Here is a 20,078-nt window from a genome sequence, read left to right on the forward strand (position 1 = left end):
TCTAAACTTTTAGCAACTCGGATTAAATTTACTTTCTCTTACTGTTTTTAATCGGCTTTCATCGTTTCAATGCGCTTGAATTTTCAGAGCCGCGCTCTTCCTAATTTGCATAATCCGTAATCGGCCCGTGAGCATTACGGCTGCATAATGACCGTTCAGATCTCGTTCTTAGCCAATCAGAACGCGCGTTATATCGACCACAAGCTAAAGCCATATAATAAAAAATAACATTGCGCTTCAAATTCCACGACTACTTTAAAACCAGTTAGTTTGCTTTAAAATATTTGATACGTTTACACCAGCCGCACACTGAAACTAATGATAAATACTCCATTTCTTACAAAGGTATTTCCAGCTTTGCCTTCTTACCTGCTAAAACATCTTCATCAAAATTCACCTTTGCTTCACGTGACTTGATTTCACTTTCCGCCATGACTAAAATACAAAAGAAAAAAATATTCCTATTCTTTTTGTTCACATTATCGAATCTAGCCATATTAGTCTTTTTCTAAACCTCACTACCAAACACCATTTATGAACATGACTGTCTTGAACTTGCTTAAAGTCAAACAATCCCGTTTCGATTAACTTCCATGGCAGCAGCCCGCCAGACTAAGTCAATTACAAAGTTTTTTATTTACTTCTTAAGAGCGTGGACAAAGGAAACAATTCTAGAGCGCTGATTTCTACAATAGTAAAAATAGGTCAGGCGATAGGCGGTGCACCTAGTATTTAAAACATCGATGTGCCTCGTGACCATACGAAAGGATGACCGTAGTACACGTGACAGAACGTTCTATAAGAGAACGATGAAAGTTTTCATTAGAGCCGTCAAATAATTGTATTTAGCCTTTGGCAGAAAGGCCAAGTTTTGAATGTAACGGTTGCCTGACTTGCATAGAAGTCACAAGTAAGAGTTACTGAACTAAGCTGGCCGTTTTTAAACACAAAACCGAAATAGAAGTTACTTTTACCTTGATTCATAACATTTACATCGGCATGGACAATCAGGCGTAAAAGAGGTAAGATTAAAGAAAGAAGTCAAAACGTATTTCTTCGAACACGCAGAAAGTTTGCACCAGCGCCCCCCCCCCCCCCCCCACAAATTCAGAAAAAATGGTTGACTAAACGTTTTGCATATGCATTCTTAATACCGGCGAAGGAGACTGCAATTCTGCACTTTCGCTGTCGTCCGTTGTATAGTTGTTTTATCTCGACAGAGGGTTCAAATCAGAGAGCTAAGCAATAATCATATAGAATACCTACCTCAGGCCTTCAGCTGGGCTAAACAGAAAACTATAATTCAGATGACTCGCTAGCCTATGGAGAAAAAGTCACAGCAATTACTGCACGGGTCCTTGAGAAACACTGAAGGAGCTTGAGTTTCGGAATCTTCGAAACTTCTGCAAAACTTACGTTACCATGCATTGTAAAACGACTGAATGTGAAACCAAAAGTTTAATACAAATAATCAAATAGGGGTTTTTCCCTCATTCCATGAAAGATCAGCACATCTGGCTCGTGACCTAAGCTGGCGTGTATGCGTGATGAATAGTGTATGAGAAAGGATTCGACAAGTCGCCTGTATGTTACTTACTTGATCACCTGGTATTTTTTGTTAGTTTTTCATCTTTGATTACGAATACAACTTTATTGCGCAAGCATTTAAACACCAAATGACTATCAGCTATGTCAATCCATGACACATCCTATCTAGTTCTCCTGATGCTCTCCCTTACCCCACCCTGCTCAGAAGAGCTGTAAACACAGTTTCTTCGCCAGCTACTTCGCGAATATCACAAAAACCCCTACAACAGCGGAAGTCTATCACAGGTTACTGCTCTCGTTCAGACATTTTCTTTTTCACTCTTGATTAGTTTCAAGGATTTATGTCGTAACAATGAGCAATTCTCAGTCACCAGCGAGTAAAGTCATCAACAAAGTACACATTAACACCGCTAAAAGTCGGCTGATACGACATAGCTCGACTAAAATCACCTAACTTGCCTCCTTCCCCTTTGAAAAACACACAGTCGCCCTTCGAAAAATGACTACGAAACAATTGAATCATCGGCTATAAAGTTGAGGCCGGAAAGCACGTTTGATACGGGAAGTTGAATGACCTTCAATAAACTTCAGTGATATCAAGTGATCAGTGTCGCAATTTCTGGATATTTTATACATCTGACTGAGTAACGTTGAGAAAAAACCACACACAACAGCAGCATTTTGAAATATTAAGCAAAATTTGAATACTTCATTCCCCACGAGCAACCAGATCTAAGATACAGACAATGCATATGTATTCAAAATGCGTCAACAAAGACTATGCATCTATTATGTATCTAATACGTACCTCAGCTCAGACCTTCACCTCAGCTGATTGGTCTCATGTGACTTCCTAGCCTATGGAGAACAGATTACAGCAATTACTAGACGAGTCGTAGAGAAACATTGGAAAAGTCTGAGTTTCTGAATCCACTAGGCCCGTACCGTGTAAAGAAAATGACTGAAAGCAAAACCAAAAGTTGAATTACAAATAATCAAATAGGGGTTTTTCCCTCATTCCATGAAAGATCAGCGCATCTGGCTCGTGACCTCATAGTATTAATCTGGCTTGTACACGTGATAAACAGTGTAAAAGAAAGGATTCGAAAATTCGCCCGTATAATGATTAATTACTTGATTACTTGGTATTTTGTGTTAGTTTTTCATCTTTGATTACGAATACAACTTTATTGCGCAAGCATTTAAACACCAAATGACTATCAGCTATGTCAATCCATGACACATCCTATCTAGTTCTCCTGATGCTCTCCCTTACCCCACCCTGCTCAGAAGAGCTGTAAACACAGTTTCTTCGCCAGCTACTTCGCGAATATCACAAAAACCCCTACAACAGCGGAAGTCTATCACAGGTTACTGCTCTCGTTCAGACATTTTCTTTTTCACTCTTGATTAGTTTCAAGGATTTATGTCGTAACAATGAGCAATTCTCAGTCACCAGCGAGTAAAGTCATCAACAAAGTACACATTAACACCGCTAAAAGTCGGCTGATACGACATAGCTCGACTAAAATCACCTAACTTGCCTCCTTCCCCTTTGAAAAACACACAGTCGCCCTTCGAAAAATGACTACGAAACAATTGAATCATCGGCTATAAAGTTGAGGCCGGAAAGCACGTTTGATACGGGAAGTTGAATGACCTTCAATAAACTTCAGTGATATCAAGTGATCAGTGTCGCAATTTCTGGATATTTTATACATCTGACTGAGTAACGTTGAGAAAAAACCACACACAACAGCAGCATTTTGAAATATTAAGCAAAATTTGAATACTTCATTCCCCACGAGCAACCAGATCTAAGATACAGACAATGCATATGTATTCAAAATGCGTCAACAAAGACTATGCATCTATTATGTATCTAATACGTACCTCAGCTCAGACCTTCACCTCAGCACCCCACCCTGCTCAGAAGAGCTGTAAACACAGTTTCTTCGCCAGCTACTTCGCGAATATCACAAAAACCCCTCCAACAGCGGAAGTCTATCACAGGTTACTGTTCTCGTTCAGACATTTCTTTTTCACACTTGATTGCTTTTAAGGATTAATATCGTGACAATGAGCAATTTTCTGTCACCAGCGAGTAACGTCATCAACAAAACACACATTAACACCGCTAAAAGTCAGAGATGATATAGGCCCACTAAGATCACCTAACTTGCCTCCTTCCCCTTTGAAACACTCACAGTTAAAAGTGAATACTAAACAATTGAATATTCGGCTATAAAGTTGAGGCCGGAAAGCACGTTTGCTACGGGAAGTTGAATGACCTTTAATCAACTGCAGTGATATCAAGTGGTCAGTGCCTCAATTTCTGGATATTTTATAGAAATGACTGAGTAACGTTGAGAAAAACACATACAACGTCAGCATTTTTAAATATTGAGCAAAATTTTAATGCTTTACTCCTCACGAGAAATCAGATCTACAATAAAGACAATGCATATGGATTCAAAATGCGTCAACAAAGATTATGCATCGATTCTGTATCGAATACGTACCTCGGCTCAGACCTTCACCTCAGCTGATCAGCCAGAAAACTATGATTGAGATGATCTGAGATGACTTGCTAGCCTATGAAGAATAGTTTACAGCATACACGAGTCGTTGAGAAACATTGGAAAAGTCTGAGTTTCTGAATCGACTAGGCCCTTACCGTGTATAAAAAATGACTGAAAGCGAAACCAAACGTTTTAAGTACAAATCAGTAATCCCGCAATGATGAACGAATTACACAACATGGACCTTCCTCTGCTTCTCCCCCTGAACCAAGTTCAGATCTACGAACTGAACTTAACGATACCAAAGTGTCTACGAATGGATGTTGAGCGCGGCGAGCAGACGTAAATGTCTTGTTTACCCAATGAAAGCCATCACAATAAACTCTGAGCTTGCATCGAGATGCTTGTCCGGGCGTAAAGGAGCGTTTGATTAATCAATCTAAAACAGATCTTAAGGAATAAAACCCAGATGATCTGGAATACCTGTCTGAGTATGTCATTGGCAGTGGGAGCCACGTGCAGTATTATCATGCTCGGCAATTGAAGTTATTGTGTAGAAAATATCGCGCAATTACACAGCCGAGGTCAAAAAAAAAAAAAAAAAAAAAGCGCGAGGAGAACTTAGTACATGGAGCTAAGATAGATTGTCAGTGCTTTAGGTGACCATGCACGGCTACCAATGGCTTGGCCAATCGCTTGGCCAATGGCTCGTACACGCAACGAATCTTAAAAGTCCGTACTGAGTAACGACCTCCGAAAGAAGTAAGCCCAACCCCCTTCCCCTGAAAATAGAGGAGGTTCAAAAGTATAATTATTTTTCCAATCAATAACCTGAATAACGCACGATAAACTGATGACGATTCAACTAGGGAAAGTATTCCAGGAGGCGTCATGAAGCGCCCTGGTTTCTTCAAATTGAAATTACTAAAATTGGCAACTTTGTATTATTTTAAGCAGGAACGCATTAAAAGAACGTTTAATCATATTGAAATTAAAAACTTGACCAGAGCAGTTAAATATTTATACAGCAGACTAACGTAGCAGTACATCATGAACAGTAACAATAGTTTAAGGTATCTTACATCACGGTCTACATATAAAGTGCCCACCCATGCACCAGCAACATAAATTTGAACTGGAGCGAAAAATTTCTAAACGATTTATAAGAACTCAGTGTTTTTACGAGTTACACCCACAGCCTTAAAGGGAGACAGCCTTGCTCTCATAGAATTTAAAAAAAAAAAAAAAAAAAAAAGAACATCGGGAAGAGATACTTACAGTGGAAGTAATTTGCGTCCCCTCATGGGGCGACAGATTCTCGCCCCTATCAACTTTCTTTTCTCTCGTAAGTTCTCGCGCGTTTAGAGATACGCCACACTCGCGTTTTAGGTGCCGGGATCCCAACCGATGCTTACCTAACTTTTTAAAGATGCTACTTTTAGCCCTCCCCCAAAATCTACACACGTGTGTTTCACTTGTGGAAGTCTATTGATTTGGACAGTACTTGGGTGAGAGATTCTCGCCTATATCAACTTTCTTTTCGCTAGTAAGTTCTCGCGCGTTTAGAGATGCACCACACTCGCGGTTTTGGTGTCGGGATCTTAAACTATGCTTACTGACTTTTTAAAGATGCTAGATTTGGCCCTTTCTCAAATCTACCCACGTGTATATCACTTGTGGAAGTCTGTCACTTTGGACAATGCCTGGGTTAAAGATTTTTGCCCATTTATATCTTTTTTTCACTCGCGTGTTTTCGCGCGTTTAGTAATGCGGCAAACTCGCGTTTTTGGTGTGGTGATCCCAAACCATGCCTACAACGCTCTTTAAAAATGCTAGTTTTGGCCCTCTACCAAATCTACACAATCGTATTTCACTTGCTTAAGTCTATCGATTTGAACAGTGCTTAGGTTGGAGATTCTCGCCCATATCAACATTCTTTTCTCTCATAAGCTCTGGCGTTTTAGGTGCGGGAATCCCAACCAGTTCTTACCTAACTTTTTAAAGATGCAACTTTTAGCCCTCTTCCAAACCTACACACGTGTATTTAATTTGTGGAAGTCTATCGATTTGGACAGTGTTTGGGTTAGAGATTCTCGCCCATATCAACTTTCTTTTCTCTCGTAAGTTCTCGCGCGTTGAGAGATGCGCCACACTCGCGTTTTAGGTGCGGATATCCCAACCAATGCTCACCTAACTTTTTAAAGATGCTACTTTTAGCCCTCCCTCAAATCTACACACGTGAATTATACTTGTGGAAGTCTATCGATTTGGACAGTGCTTGGGTGAGAGATTCTCGCCCATAGCAACTTTCTTTTCTCTAGTAAGTTCTCGCGCTTTTAGAGATGCGCCCCACTCGCGGTTTTGGTTGTGGGATCTCAAACTATACTTACTGGACTTTCAAAAGACGCTAGATTTAGCCCTTTCTCAAATCTACACACGTGTATTTCACTTGTGGTAGTCTGTCGATTTGGACAATGCTTGGGTTGGAGATTCTCACCCATTGATATTTTTTTCTCTCGCGTGTTTTCGCGCGTTTAGAGATGCGCCACATTCGCAATTTCGGTGTCGGCATCTCAAACTGTGCTTACTGGAGTTCTACAAGATGGTAGATTGGGCCCTTTCTCAAATCTCCACACGTGTATTTGACTTGTAGAAGTCTATTTATTTTGGACAGTGTTTGGATTAGAGATTCTGGCCCCATATCAACTTTCTTTTCTCTCGTAAGTTCTCGCGCCTTTAGAGATGCGCCACATTCGCGGTTTAGGTGCAGGGATCCTAACCAATGCTTACCTCACTTTTTAAAGATGCTAATTTTGGCCCTCCGTAAATCTACACACGTGTATTTTACTTCTGGAAGTCTATCGATTTGGACAGTACTTGGGTGAGAGATTCTCGCCCATATCAACTTTCTTTTGTCTCGTAAGTTCTCGCGCGTTTAGAGATGCGCGTCACTCGCGCTTTAGGTGCGGGGATCCCAACTAATGCTTACCTAACTTTTTAAAGATGCTACTTCTAGCCCTCCCCCAAATCTACACAAGGGCGTTTTTCTTGTGGAAGTCTTTTGATTTGGGCAGTACTTGGGTGAGAGATTCTCGCCTATATCAACTTTCTTTTCGCTAGTAAGTTCTCGCGCGTTTAGAGATGCACCACACTCGCGGTTTTTGAGTCGGGATTTTAAACTAATTTACTGGACTTTGTAAAGAAGCTATTTGGACAGTGCTTAGGTTGGAGATTGTCGCCCAAATCAACTTTCCTTTTTCTTGTAAGTTCTCGGGCGTTTAGAGATGTTCCACACTCGCGTTTCAGGTGCGGGGATCCCCACCAATGCTTACCTAACTTTTTAAACATGCTACTCTTAGCCCTCCCCCAAATCTACGCAGGTGTATTTCACTTGTGGAAGTCTATCGATTTGGACAGTGCTCAAAGTCGCCGAGACCGGGCTACGCGCAGCGTGATTTTGACCAGCTTTGGGTCGATTTCCAGGAACTTGGGCGATATTTCCGAGTCCCAGGGACTCTAAACTAATTCGCGAAATTTTTGCCCTTCAGTGAATTGGATAAAGGAAAAATTTTTGAACGCTTGGTTATGAGCAGTCTGGCTAAAATATAGTTACTTAGTGTCTAGAAAGTCGCCGAGACCGGGCTACGCGCATCGTTATTTTAACAAACTTTGGGTCAATTTTTAGGATTTTGGGCGATATTTCCGAGTCCCAGGGACTCTAAAATAATTCGAGAAGACTTTGCTTGCCACGGAAAAATTTTTGAACGCTTGGTTATGAGGAGTCTGGCCGAAATATAGCTACTTAGTGACTAGAAAGTCGTCGCGACCGGGCTACGCGAAGTCGTCGAGATCGGGCTACGCGCAGCGTAACTTTGACCAACTTTGGGTCGATTTCCAAAAACCTGGGCGATATTTCCAAGTCCCAGGGATTCTAAACTGATTCGAGAAAACACGCAAGTGAAAAAAAGATATAAATGGGCGAGAATCTTTAACAAAGGCATTGTCCAAAGCGACAGACTTCCACAAGTGAAATACACGTGTGTAGATTTGGGTGAGGGCCAAATCTAGCATTTTAAAGAACCCCGTAAGCATACTTTGGGATCCCCACACCAAAAACGCGAGTGTGGCGCATCTCTAAACGCGCGAGACACTTTCGAGAGAAAAGAAATTTGATATGGGCGAAAATCTCTTACTCAAGCACTGTCCAAATCGAAAGACTCCCACAAGTAAAAGATACCCACGTGTAAATTTAAGAGAGGGCCAAAACTAGCATCTTTAAAAAGCCCAGTGAGCATAGCTTAAGATCCCGACACCAAAAGTTCGAGTGTGCCGCATAGCTAAACGCGCGAGAAAAGACAAAGGAAAATAAAATCGACATCGTTAAAAATATCCGCCCAGGCACTGTTCAAATCGATAGACTTCCACAAGTGAAATAGACGTTGGAGATTTGGAAAAGGGCTAAGGCTAGAAACTTTAAAAAGCGAGTTAAGCAAAGTTTGGGATCCCCACATCTAAAAGCGAGTGTGCCGCCTCGTTTAACGTGCGAGAACACGCGGGAGAAAAGAAAATTTACATGGGAAAAATATCTAACCCAAGCAATGTCCTAATCAATAGACTTCCACAAGTGAAATACACTTGTGTAGATCTGGGGGAAGGCCAAAACTAGCATTTTTAAATAGCCCCGTAAACATAGTTTGTAATCCTAACACAAAAAACGCGAGTGTGCCGCATCGCTGAAAGCTCGAAAACACGCGAGTAAAAAAAAGATATAAATTGGCTAGAATCTTTAACCCAAGCATTGTCCAAACCGACCAACTTCCACAAGTGAAACACACGAGTGTAGATTTGGAGGAGGGCTAAAAGTAGCATGTTTGAAAAGTTTGGTAAGCAGTGGTTGGGATCCCCGCACCGAAAACGCGAGTGTGGCGCATCTCTAAACGCGCGAGAACTTACGAGAGCAGAAAAAGTTGATATGGGCGAGAATCTTTAACCCAAACACTGTGCAAAGCGATAGTTTTCCACAATTGAAATACACGTGTGTAGATTTGGAGGAGGGCAAAAAGGAGCATCTTTGAAAAGTTAGGCAAGCATTGGTTGAGATCCCCGTACCTAAAACGCTAGCGTGACGCATCTCTAAACGCGCGAGAACTTACGAGAGAATAGAAAGTTGATTTGGACGAGAATCTCTTACCCAAGCACTGTCCAAATCGGTAGCATTCTACAAGTGAAATACACGTGTGTAGATTTGGGGGAGGGCTAAAAGCAGCATCTCTAAAAAGTTAGGTAAGCATTGGTTGGGACCCTGTTCCTAAAACGCTAGGGTGGCGCATCTCTAAACGCGCGAGAACTTACGAGAGAAAAGAAAGTTGATATGGCCTAGAATCTCTTACTCCATGAGGGGACGGAATTGAATTCTACTGTAAGTATCTCTTCCTGTGTTTTTTTTTTAATGCTATGAGAACAGGGCTGTATTTCTCTAAGACTCTGGGTGTAATTCGTAAAAACACTGAGTTCTTATAAATCGTTTAGAAATTCTTCGTTCCGGTTCAAATTTATGCACTGGTACATTAGCCTGCGAACGTAGAAGTAATTCCGGGTGTCACTTGGTTCCGCCGAAAAATAATGTCTGCGAACCCGAGGCAGGAAACTATTTCTGTGACGTAGGAATTTTAAGCCAATCACAGTTTAGCTCAAGTAGCCCCGAACTACTGCGCGAGGTTTTTGCTGTGAGGAGCACTCGAGTTTCATTCTATTCTATTCTGATTGGCCAAGGAGAAACAAAAGTCATTGCGTCACAGAAATCGTTTTCTGGCTCGGGTTCGCAGACGTTATTTTGGACAGAACAAAGTGACAGCCGAAAATACGTCTGCATTCGCAGGCTTCTGGCACATGGGTGGGCACTTTATATGTAGACCGTGATGTAAGATACCTTAAACTATTTTTACTTTTCATGATGTACTGCTACGTTAGTCTGCTTTATAAATATTCAATTGCTTTGGTCGAGTTTTTAATTTCAATATGATTAAACGTTGTTTTTATGCGTTCCTGTTAAAAATGATGCAAAGTTGTCAATTTTAGTAATTTCAATTTGAAGAAAAGCTCCTGTTGGTACCTTATTGTTACTTGATGAAAATTTTGCGGTGTTTGTTTTACCAGGGCGCTTCATGACGCCTCCCGGATTAAGCTATACCTTCCCTAGTTGAATCGTCAGCAGTTTATCGTACGCTATTCAGGTTATTGATTGGAAAAATAATTATGCTTTTGAACCTTAGTTCCTCTATTTTCAGGGGATGGGGTGTGGGCTTACTTCTTTCGGAGGTCGTTACTTACGGACTTTTACGATTCGTTGCGTGTACGAGCCATTGGCCAAGCCATTGGTAGCCGTGCATGGTGACCTAAAGCGCTGACAATCTATCTCAGCTCCATGTACTAAGTTTCTCCTCGCACTTTTTTTTTTTTTGCCCTCGGCTGTGTAATTGTGCGTTACTTTCTTCACAATAATTTTAATTGCCGAGCATGATAACACTGCACGTGGCTCCCACTGCCAACGACATACTTAGACAAGTATTCCCGATCATCTGAGTTTTTATTTCTTAAGATCTGTTTTAGATTGATTAATCAAACGCTTCTTTACGCCCGGATATGCATCTCGATGCAAGCTCAGAGTTTATTTTGATGGCTTTCATTGGGTAAAATCACTATTTATTGAACATTTGAAATAAATTTCGGTTAATCAACAACTCTTGTTTCTATTTTGAGCTATGTGCTTTGCTAATCATCCGTTCATCGACCTTGGATGGCCTCACGTGAGAATCCTGAAAACCAGCCAATCAGAGTGAACTTTAGCATCTTGATACGTGCTTGCTAAATTTGGCCAGTGTCTTTTGCTCTCACACGAGATAGACTACAGTGCGACATTTTGTCCAGAATATTTTCTATTCCCCCCCACCCACCCAAAGCACTTGCCCGCTAATAGGTCTTCGTAGTAATATAGTTTGCCTAAGGGCTTTTCCAATCATCTAGGATATTTTATAATACAACTTAAATTGTAGGGCGACATCAGTTTGACACCTAATGCTGTGTTTAGACTTGAACGGTTTACCGAGGTACCAGAGTTGACTTACCTAGGTAAACATTTTCCGTGTGTAAACGCCAACTGATACTTTGGTAAATGCCGCAAAAGACAAAAGAAATTTAACCGAGGTAAAAGTTGTAAGTACCCTGTGATCAGGCATGGTTACAGTTGGAAACCAAGGCCAAGATGACAGATATATCCGCTTGTGGGGGCATAATATTTCACTTCCCGCGGTGAGCAGATTGTGCGATTGTCGACAAAGGAAAGCGTTTCTTTTCCAGTTTTGACTAGGCTATCATGGCAGATAACGTGGAAAGATTGGATCGATCTTCTTGCGGCGAACAATCCGTCACGAAAAAGAAAGCATTGTATTTTTCATTCTCAGTATTATTTACAACTTTCACAAGACAAACTTCGATCCTTTGTTTTGTAATTATTGTCGATATACTTTGCTACCAGGGAGGAGGCTACAGTTACAACGTATCCACGTTTCTGCGCGTATAACCGTGCATACTATGGGTATGATCAAGCAGCTGAATTTTCGCCGCGATATTATGGAATGAGGTCCTCGCCTATCAAAATGGTGGCACCTCAATTTGCTCCTGTTCCGCTGCGGTGGGATCCTCGTCCAAGTTCGATTTCATGACGTTGATAATGCAGCGCACGGGAATGTTGACAGGTAAACTTGAGTTATTTGAGCCGGTATAAACACTGGACGAATGTACCAGGGTTAAGCAACTGGACCTTAGTAACTGTTTACCTTGGTAAAAGCTCAAATGTAAACACAGCATAAGTTGTAATGTACACGATTAATAAAAACTCCTGGCATAACATGTAAATCTTGAGGGTTCAAGCACCACTTTTAGTTGTATTTAATAGATGCGTTAATTGTTAAGATAAGCAATGGGACTCTTAGAATAAGTACCTCTTTTGAGGTTTCTTTGTGTACACTTGAATTAAAATTACCAAAACGAACATTTATAACTTTTAGAGCAATTACATACCACATTTGAGGTGGTTTAGACATGTCAATCTATTGAAGGATCTTTACGATTCTCAGAAACACTTAAGTATGTTACTTATCTGAACGAACTATAGAAACTAAGTACCTCGCTTAGGTTTGTTTATGTCGATTATAACAGTCTGCCAGTCCAGTAATACATACTTGAGATCATAATTCACAATTTATACTTTTTTATATTGTTACCGTTCTTTGCACGTTCTGTTAAGGTTGGTCAAATAAACACAGGAATGGGGATGAAGTGCTCCTCTCGTCACACTCTTGCCCCCATAGACTCGATTTTCGGACGCCAACTCCCTCCAATTTTACCCCCTGGAGTTAGGTTAGTGGAGGCCCACTCCCTCCAGTCAGAGAGGAGGCCCACTCCCTCCTCTCTACCATGGAATGTTTACAGTGGCCCTGAGTGAAGTCCTACTCCCTTCTCTCCATCCACTGTCTACATCTCCTTGGGCTGTAGGTTTTGTTTTCTTGACACTCCAGGGGTTCATGGGGCTAAGATATTAACTTCCCCATTTTCAGCCACACAAAGTTGTTGCTGTCCTTATTCTAAGAGAAGCAAGGGGAGGTTGATTAACAAGACATTTACGTCTGCTCGCCGCGTTCAACATCCATTCGTAGGCACTTTGGTATCTTTAAGTTCAGTTCGTAGATCTGAACTTGGTTCAGGGGGAGAAGCAGAGGAAGGTTCATGTTGTGTAATTCGTTCATCATTGCGGGATTACTTGATGTATCAGCATTCCCCGGTTTTGTCCGCTCACGTTTTTTTCCTGCGCAAGTCTTTCTTCGCGTGTGTTTTGTTCCAGATTATTGGCGTCGGTGGAGTCCGCTATCATTTGAAAGCATCGGGAATGACTCGAAAGCACTATTTACTTTTAAAGCACTATTAATATTGTGACTTCATTTTAAAGCTTGTGTCATATTCCATCGGCCCTTTCTGGTTTAGTTTTTATTTAATATTATCGACTGACTGACTCGGACCTTCTAATCACACAGTCTCTCTCATTTAAGTTTAAAGATCAACTTCTAAATTATAATTTATTAAGACTGTTAAGAGTGTGTCCATGAGAAAACCAGGCAGGGGGTGATACAGCTCAAGTCACCGATTTTGCTCAAACTTGGCGCAAATCTTAGGTTTGGTGAGTGAATATTTTATTCTTATCAAGTTAGGGGGACCCCCTGCAAAAGTGGCCATTTGACACTAATCTATGCATATTCAATTAGCCAACTTTAGTTTAGTACTTCTACAACAAGAAAGGCCATGTGAAAATGAAATCCACTGGATCATGTTGTACAACTATCAGTCTAAAAGCACAGATATTCATTTCAACTGGGCAATTTGATATCTGTCCGTGGCTTCATCGTAAGTGAGTGGTATGTTTTGTAGTGTCGTGAATAGCCTTTAATTGATGGCAAATATCTGCAATAGGCAAAACCAATACACATTATTCTAACATGGGTAGTGAGAGCAATCAATAAAGTTCTCAAAAAGGCCATAAATGTTTGGGGACTTCAATATTTTTTCGACGTGTGCTGGAGTACTGTTTACATACATGTAGAACTTTACGATTAAACAGCTAGATGGTTAAAAGTGGCTGACGGCTTACGAGACAATTACGAGTTTGAGAAGCCTTTATTCCAGGTCAATCCAACAGTTCTAGACTTAAATCGTTGTCTTAAAGAGCAAAATCGCAGTCTTCGCAGAAAATGCTCGGGTGATCCCTGGTTGGAAACAAACGCCAGTTTAGCACAAACATTGAGCTACATTGAGCTGAACAACTGTTGTACAGACTACAGATTGCAGATTGATTTTATTTGAAAACACTCAGGACATTTAGCCACCCAAAAAACACTGATCCCATTCCTTACACTTTAAAACAATCGATGCTAGATATTTCTTATTGATTTTAAGTTAGGTCAAGACAGAGAAATAGCTTTTGTGTTTTAGTGGATGTTCATGGAATGGCCATAAATTTGATTTTAAATTGGTCGAACTAAAACGCTATATTTTGCCCATATTTTCAGCCGCACGAAACAATTCAAATTTAAAATATTTAGCTTCATCCCTGGCCCTCAAGATATCTATGGGAAGGCGTTGAGATATGGAGGTCTGAAAGAGAGCAACATTTATACTACAAACAATTTGAGATAACAATGCAATCTAAAGTGGTTCTAAAATTTAATTTAATCTAAAATTTAGTCTAAAATTTAATTCAAGTGCAAGGTGACGTTTAAGGCAGGATTATAGCTGGTGTAGTAAATTTATCTCCATGTATAAAAGACCAAAAGCAAAATTTTCCTTCATTTGGGTGCGCGGTCTAAACACCATATTTTATTTTGTTGCGTTCGCTTTATGAAAAAAATAGCCATGCAGCTTTATTGAAATCATTACTCATGTGTTAAACAGTCATTTTAAGAGTATTGAATATATCCCAAACAATTGAGGATGACTTCCTTAATGGGCAAGAAGTGAAGTTATTTATCATGGTATACAACAATCAGGTTGTTGGTTTATTGGATTCCTCCGCCGTGCACGTAAATAGCCATGATTTTGTTGTCTCGTATTCCTGTTTAAAGAGAGACAGTAACGAAACTGATATATGTTTTAAGGACGGTGCCTACTAAATACAAAGGTTTTTGCGCCAGGTTAGGACCTTGCGGAAAAAGTAGATCTTTGCAAGGGCTATCGGAATCCATAAAGATAAAAGAGGGTAGCCACGCATTTTTTTCGAGATAATTAGCCTTGAATCTCAACAAAAATGCTGACATCAGCATTTTTCTGAAAATAGAAGGAGGGGATATTTCTTCACAGCTTTCTTTAGAGTTCGCCTTTACATACAGAAAAGCAAACACATTTGTAAAGATCTGAAAACTACATGGTAAATGGTAATATAAAAACCATTTCTGGTATGTTTTTAATAACAAAATCGTTGCAACAGCACTTTTAGCGTCTCTGACAGCCTTCCTCTGTTTCAGCTAAAATACAGTCTAAATATCTTTCGCTCACAACAAGAAACTAATCTCCTGCTGAATAGACTTGCCACTTCCATTTCATAACATAAAATATAGGGGTAACCACGCGTTTTTTAAAGTTATTGATCCTTTTTTAAGCTTTTTACGGTGCCTGTTACATTTTTTCCTGTCACCTCCCCAGTAAGTAAAACATTTGCGTATCTCGCACTTGTTTTGCGCGCGCACTACGCTATCTGCAGGTACATGCTTACAGTTGGATTTCAGTATAATTTTCGACAGATACACCTAGTTTTTCAGCTGGAAGACGTTAACAGCTAGTGGTTAGCGATATGCTGCTGTTCTGGTGTTCCTGGTTTAAGTACAGGTTCATTAAACTTGATTTGGTCACAGCAGGAAAATTTTGCTTTCAATTTAGGAGTGTACTTGGTAGCGTAGTTAATTGCGTCATGTCAACCCGGCGCGCGCGTGGCGCTTAAACCATGCCTTGCGTGATGCGCAGAACGTGTGCGCACTAACAAAAGTAAGCACCGTCCTTAAAGCTTGATGAAGACAACTCACAAACAAAGTACGTTGTCAATTTACCTCAAATATTTGGTGCAGATTAAATGCAAATGACACTGCATTATGCTTTAGCTTGCCCCACCGGAACATTTTCAAAATGAATTGATCCTTTCAAAATGTTCGGTTAACCGGAAGGCCCAGGTGCTGCAATAGTAATCGATCATTTGAATCAGTAATTTTTTTTTGCAAGGAAAACGGGATTTAAGAAAAACCGTTTTCTTATCTCTTTACCATTAGTTTTTAAATTGTTTCCCTAAGCGGTTCCGACCTTGCGATGTAGACCAGCACAATGGAACGCTCAGGAATAAAATTCGGTGTTTTGCTTGTTCAGAGGATTTCACAAAATTAAAAGCTTGCCGTTCAGAAGAAATGTTTTTCCATCACGGTCGGCGGCCAATTTCAGGACACCGACCTGAAAAGCTAAAGTAAATTCATAGCTTTGTCGCATCAGAGGTTTTACCGAGAATAAAGCTTGGAAGCGCCATTACATAATTTAATTAATAGCTATACATTATCAAACTAGTTCAGTGTTCAGTCAGTATCGAGGAATATTTTTGTGGCGTTCTTGTCGTTTCAAGTTCGTGGAACTCGCCTGCAGTTAAGTTCATATACCTCCCATAAAAAACCCGACGTTTCTCCCCAGTGAACAAGCTGGCTCGGTAATGTATTTACAAAACATTGATTTTGGGTCCGCCAGTTTTAAATTGAGGCAATTTACTTTCATTATCAGGGCACACCCTTTTCTGATACCGCCTGACGCAGAGGATCCCGCGAAAGAGGTTAAGGGAAAGGAGAAAAGGATTATATATTGAAAGAGCTGGACTCTGCCAAAGAATTACCATTATTGTATCGAAACATATCAAGTAAATAAAGTCGTTGTTGTTTTTGGTCTATAGTTTTAGTTGCTTTTGCTTAGAAGGAGTGGAGGCCAGGACGAAGGAGAGATAGAGAAAGGGGATTGCAAGTAAACACTGGATGAGGCATCAAACAGAGTTGTATTAAGGGAGATGGGGTGAAGAGAAAAAGGTATAAACAAAGAGGAGTGAAGAGGAGAGGATAAAGAGGCCACACAGGAGCTCGCTGAGAAATTAAACACTATATCTACTTTTAATTTTTCGCTTATTTACACGCTCTATTTATTAAAATCCAACTGATGGCAAAAATGATATACATTTCGGATTATGTCTTGGAAATGAAATCGAAAAAAAATCTGAGTAAACCGAGATACAAAAGGTTAACCAAATGTACGCTCGAAATACAAATCGGTACTGTATTGTACATCGTTGATTTCAAACATGAGGACGTTCACGATGTACTACCTCACGATTTGATCTTGTTCTCTGGGTATTTCGTGGATATTTCAGTTGGGCCTGGAGAGCTTATGTTACGACTGGGCCAACATGGTTTGGCTGCCTAGCCCTGAGCATTTTGAAATAAAGAACTGGATTTAAAACGAAAGTGGAATACACCATTGCATTTATCAGCAGAAACACGGTATTCAGGGCCTTCCCTTGAAACTCTACCGCCCTTATCACAATGTGGCAAACGATCAATGGTAACCTGAATAAAATATAAGTTCCACTGATTCCATACGTCAGCCGTGTAAGTTGTTTTTCCTGGCGTTGTTGGATGGTTGAATTTGTCGATTGTGGAATAGCTAGCGAGCGTAACGTTTTTACGACACGAAAGAAAGTAATTATCACTAGCACTATCGCTAGCGTATCTAGCTGTGCAATTGTCGCTAGGTAAATTTGTATAACATTACCTTGTTCCGTTTGAAAAGACTTGGACTGCTTATGAGGAAACCATGTATAGCAAACAGAGGTATCTTTTCTTAACAGTACGAGTAGTACAGCAGTAATTATGCAGGCCACAAGCCAAGTAAGTGGCAGAATTTTCTTAACATTTCGCGTTGATAACCGACGACGGAATGGGCGAACAACACAATCGTGGCGATCTATTGTCATAAGAGTTATAGTCAACGCATTTAGCGCTACGCAGCCGACAGAAAGAGGAAAGCCAAGTTTACACAGTGTCTGAGCGACTGGAAAGTGGCCAGTCTGAAGGTAATTGAGAACGGTTGCTATTAACAGGGACGGAATAGCAAAGAAGGATGTCAGGAGCCCAGTCGAAGAAAGGTTGTCGAGCAGATAGTGAGGCACTTTGCGAAGGTCACGGCATCTTCGAAGAAGATTACAGACCAAGACGTTTCCAGAAGCTCCCGCCAAAATCAAGATCGACAAAATCACGAGGACTGCAATGGCGAGACTTCTTGGCACTGGTGCGGGCGCTGGTGTCGAAGGATAACTTTCCTCTATCATGGTAGAAAAATTCACATTTGTCGAGTTAGGCATTCTTCCACCCTGACACTCAGTGCTGAAAGGCTTATCCAAATCGATTATACATGCTAGATACTGGAGCCCTATTCCAGTGGATTTATAGCATTTACAATTGAAGACGACTGCAGTCATGTCCAGGAAATAAGATCAATTATCATACTAAGCACCAATCAGGTTGTTTGTTTATCAGTTGGCCTCCCCCACATTGCACGTAAACAGCCATGATGCAGTTTTCTGGTATGTCTGTATAAAAAGAAACAGTGACGGAACTGTGAAATGTTTTTTTAAATTTGATGGACACAACTCGCGTTTGATGAACTTAAAACAGGGACATGTTTCCCATTTAGCCGGAATATTCTGTTCAAATAAAATGGAAATAAAATGCAAATGACGCTGCATTACGTTTTAGCTTGCCCCACCAGAAGACATGAATTGATCTTTACAAAAGGTTCTGTTATCTGGTCCAGGTGCTACGACTGCGAGAGTAATTGATCATTTGATTACTCCATTCGGAAGGGAAACGGGATCGAAGAAAGACCGTCCTCTTATCTCATTACCATTAGTTTTTAATTGGTTTCCAGAACCTTCCGGTCCTTGCGATATTGACCAGTACAATGGAACGTTCACACATTAAATCCGGTGTTTTGCTTGTTCAAAAAATTGCGCAAAAGGTTTTCTTTAAGTATAATTTCAATTTAACATAGAACGGCGACCTAAAAAGCAAAAATGAATTCTTAGTTTTGACACGTCGGCCTTTGTGCCGAGAACTGGGCGTAAAAGCGCCATTATATATATATTTCATTTGACTAGCTTGTTGTGAAGTTTTGAAACTTCACCCGCAATTTTCTGGAAAACGCTGTCATAATTTTATTTTAAATTTTGCCATCGTTTAGAAAAACCATGTTAAAAATCATTGGTATGACGTCCTAACATTACCATGGTAACTCAGATCTTGGTAAAACGTACGTCATCTGAAATGTCAGTTTTTTTTCTTTAAAAAAAATATTAATTTTTTTTATGTATGCAATGGCGCTTTTAACCCCAAATCTTGACACAAAGGCCGACGTATGTGATCTACGACGAAAGTGATCTACTTCTTTAGGCTTTTCGGTTTTTTGATTTTTTTTTCGCCTTTTCTTATCTTTTTGCTATAGTTGCTGACCTTCTATTGGGGTTTCTTCCAGTTCAAGGAGGGTGGCAAAGGGTTTTTTGTTTGACACGTGATCGCCCCAAAATTAGCAGCGTGATGAGTGATCGAGACCAAATTAGTCGCGGGACAGGACATCATAACGTGATGCGTGATTTGCTATTTTACAAGCACGTGATGCGTGATTTACCAATTAGATTACCTTGAACGTTCTCTGAACTAGATAGCATTCATTCAAAGTAAATAGTAAATAGAGTGTTAAAAAAGATCATCAAATCGTGGCAGACGTGCCACCATTTTCTGGTCTTTTTTTCCATTTCTTGACCTCTGATGTTTTTGATCTTCGTGGATCTCATGGTACTGTAGGTCCAAACAATTTTGACACAAATTATAGGAATAAGCCAATTGAAAATACTTAAACTTTGCACATAGACTATGAACTTCAGCGTTACTTTTGTCCATTTTGTTTACCGATCATTTTTGGCAGCGCATCAGACCAAGAGAATATGACACACCATATCCGAATCCGACTATCGTATGAAAGGTCTGAACGAATTTCGTCCAAAAGGGCTGAAACGATAACACACGTTAGAGTTTGGTGTTATTTTATACCGCTCGAGAAAACAGTCGTGTAAGCAACGAGAGACTACACAAGGAAAACGTTTGTGCCACTTAATGAAGGTTGTCATAAAGACGTAACTGAATTCAAAAGCCCCGTTATATTCTTTACAGATATAAAAACTTCGCTGCACAGAAAAGGATCTGCAGGTGAAAAGCTTTGACACAAATATTGCCTGTATATTAGAGCATGGCAAAGGTAGCGTAGACGTCTTCTCAATTCGTATACGAATATCTCAGCCAACTTAGCCTGTGAACAGGCTCCCAATTGTGTTAT

At 40.3% G+C, this 20,078-nt stretch overlaps 2 protein-coding genes across 10 annotated transcripts in view; both read right to left on the reverse strand.

Annotated features, from left to right (window-relative positions):
- The window catches only part of LOC149117296 (uncharacterized), a 138,634-nt gene that overhangs the window by 25,566 nt on the left and 92,990 nt on the right, over positions 1-20,078 (reverse strand). Inside the window, exons 1-6 of one of the 9 annotated variants that reach the window (XM_089282934.1) lie at positions 4,226-4,673; positions 4,071-4,143; positions 3,442-3,536; positions 2,357-2,406; positions 1,267-1,320; positions 370-435 (exon numbers count right to left, since the gene is read on the reverse strand). In XM_089282934.1, the coding sequence (XP_089139060.1) occupies positions 370-433 (64 nt within the window). In that variant the 5' untranslated portion in view covers positions 434-435; positions 1,267-1,320; positions 2,357-2,406; ... (1 more) ...; positions 4,071-4,143; positions 4,226-4,673. The other 8 variants (XM_089282935.1, XM_089282932.1, XM_089282933.1 and 5 more) reach the window with 8 other exon arrangements.
- Positions 16,786-18,521, reverse strand: LOC149117297 (neuropeptide Y receptor type 2-like). Its single transcript, XM_089282951.1, has one exon. It carries the CDS (start codon positions 18,166-18,168, stop codon positions 17,077-17,079), a length of 1,092 nt encoding a protein of 363 aa, XP_089139077.1. The 5' UTR covers positions 18,169-18,521; the 3' UTR covers positions 16,786-17,076.

Source organism: Orbicella faveolata, unplaced genomic scaffold (assembly GCF_042242905.1).
Source record: "Orbicella faveolata isolate gen_17 unplaced genomic scaffold, um_ofav_v1 contig_12, whole genome shotgun sequence".
NCBI lineage: Eukaryota > Metazoa > Cnidaria > Anthozoa > Scleractinia > Merulinidae > Orbicella > Orbicella faveolata.

Coding starts and splice junctions, on each gene's coding strand:
- LOC149117297 (XM_089282951.1), bottom strand. CDS start 18,168: ATGACTGCAGTCGTCTTCAATTGTAAATGCTATAAATCCACTGGAATA.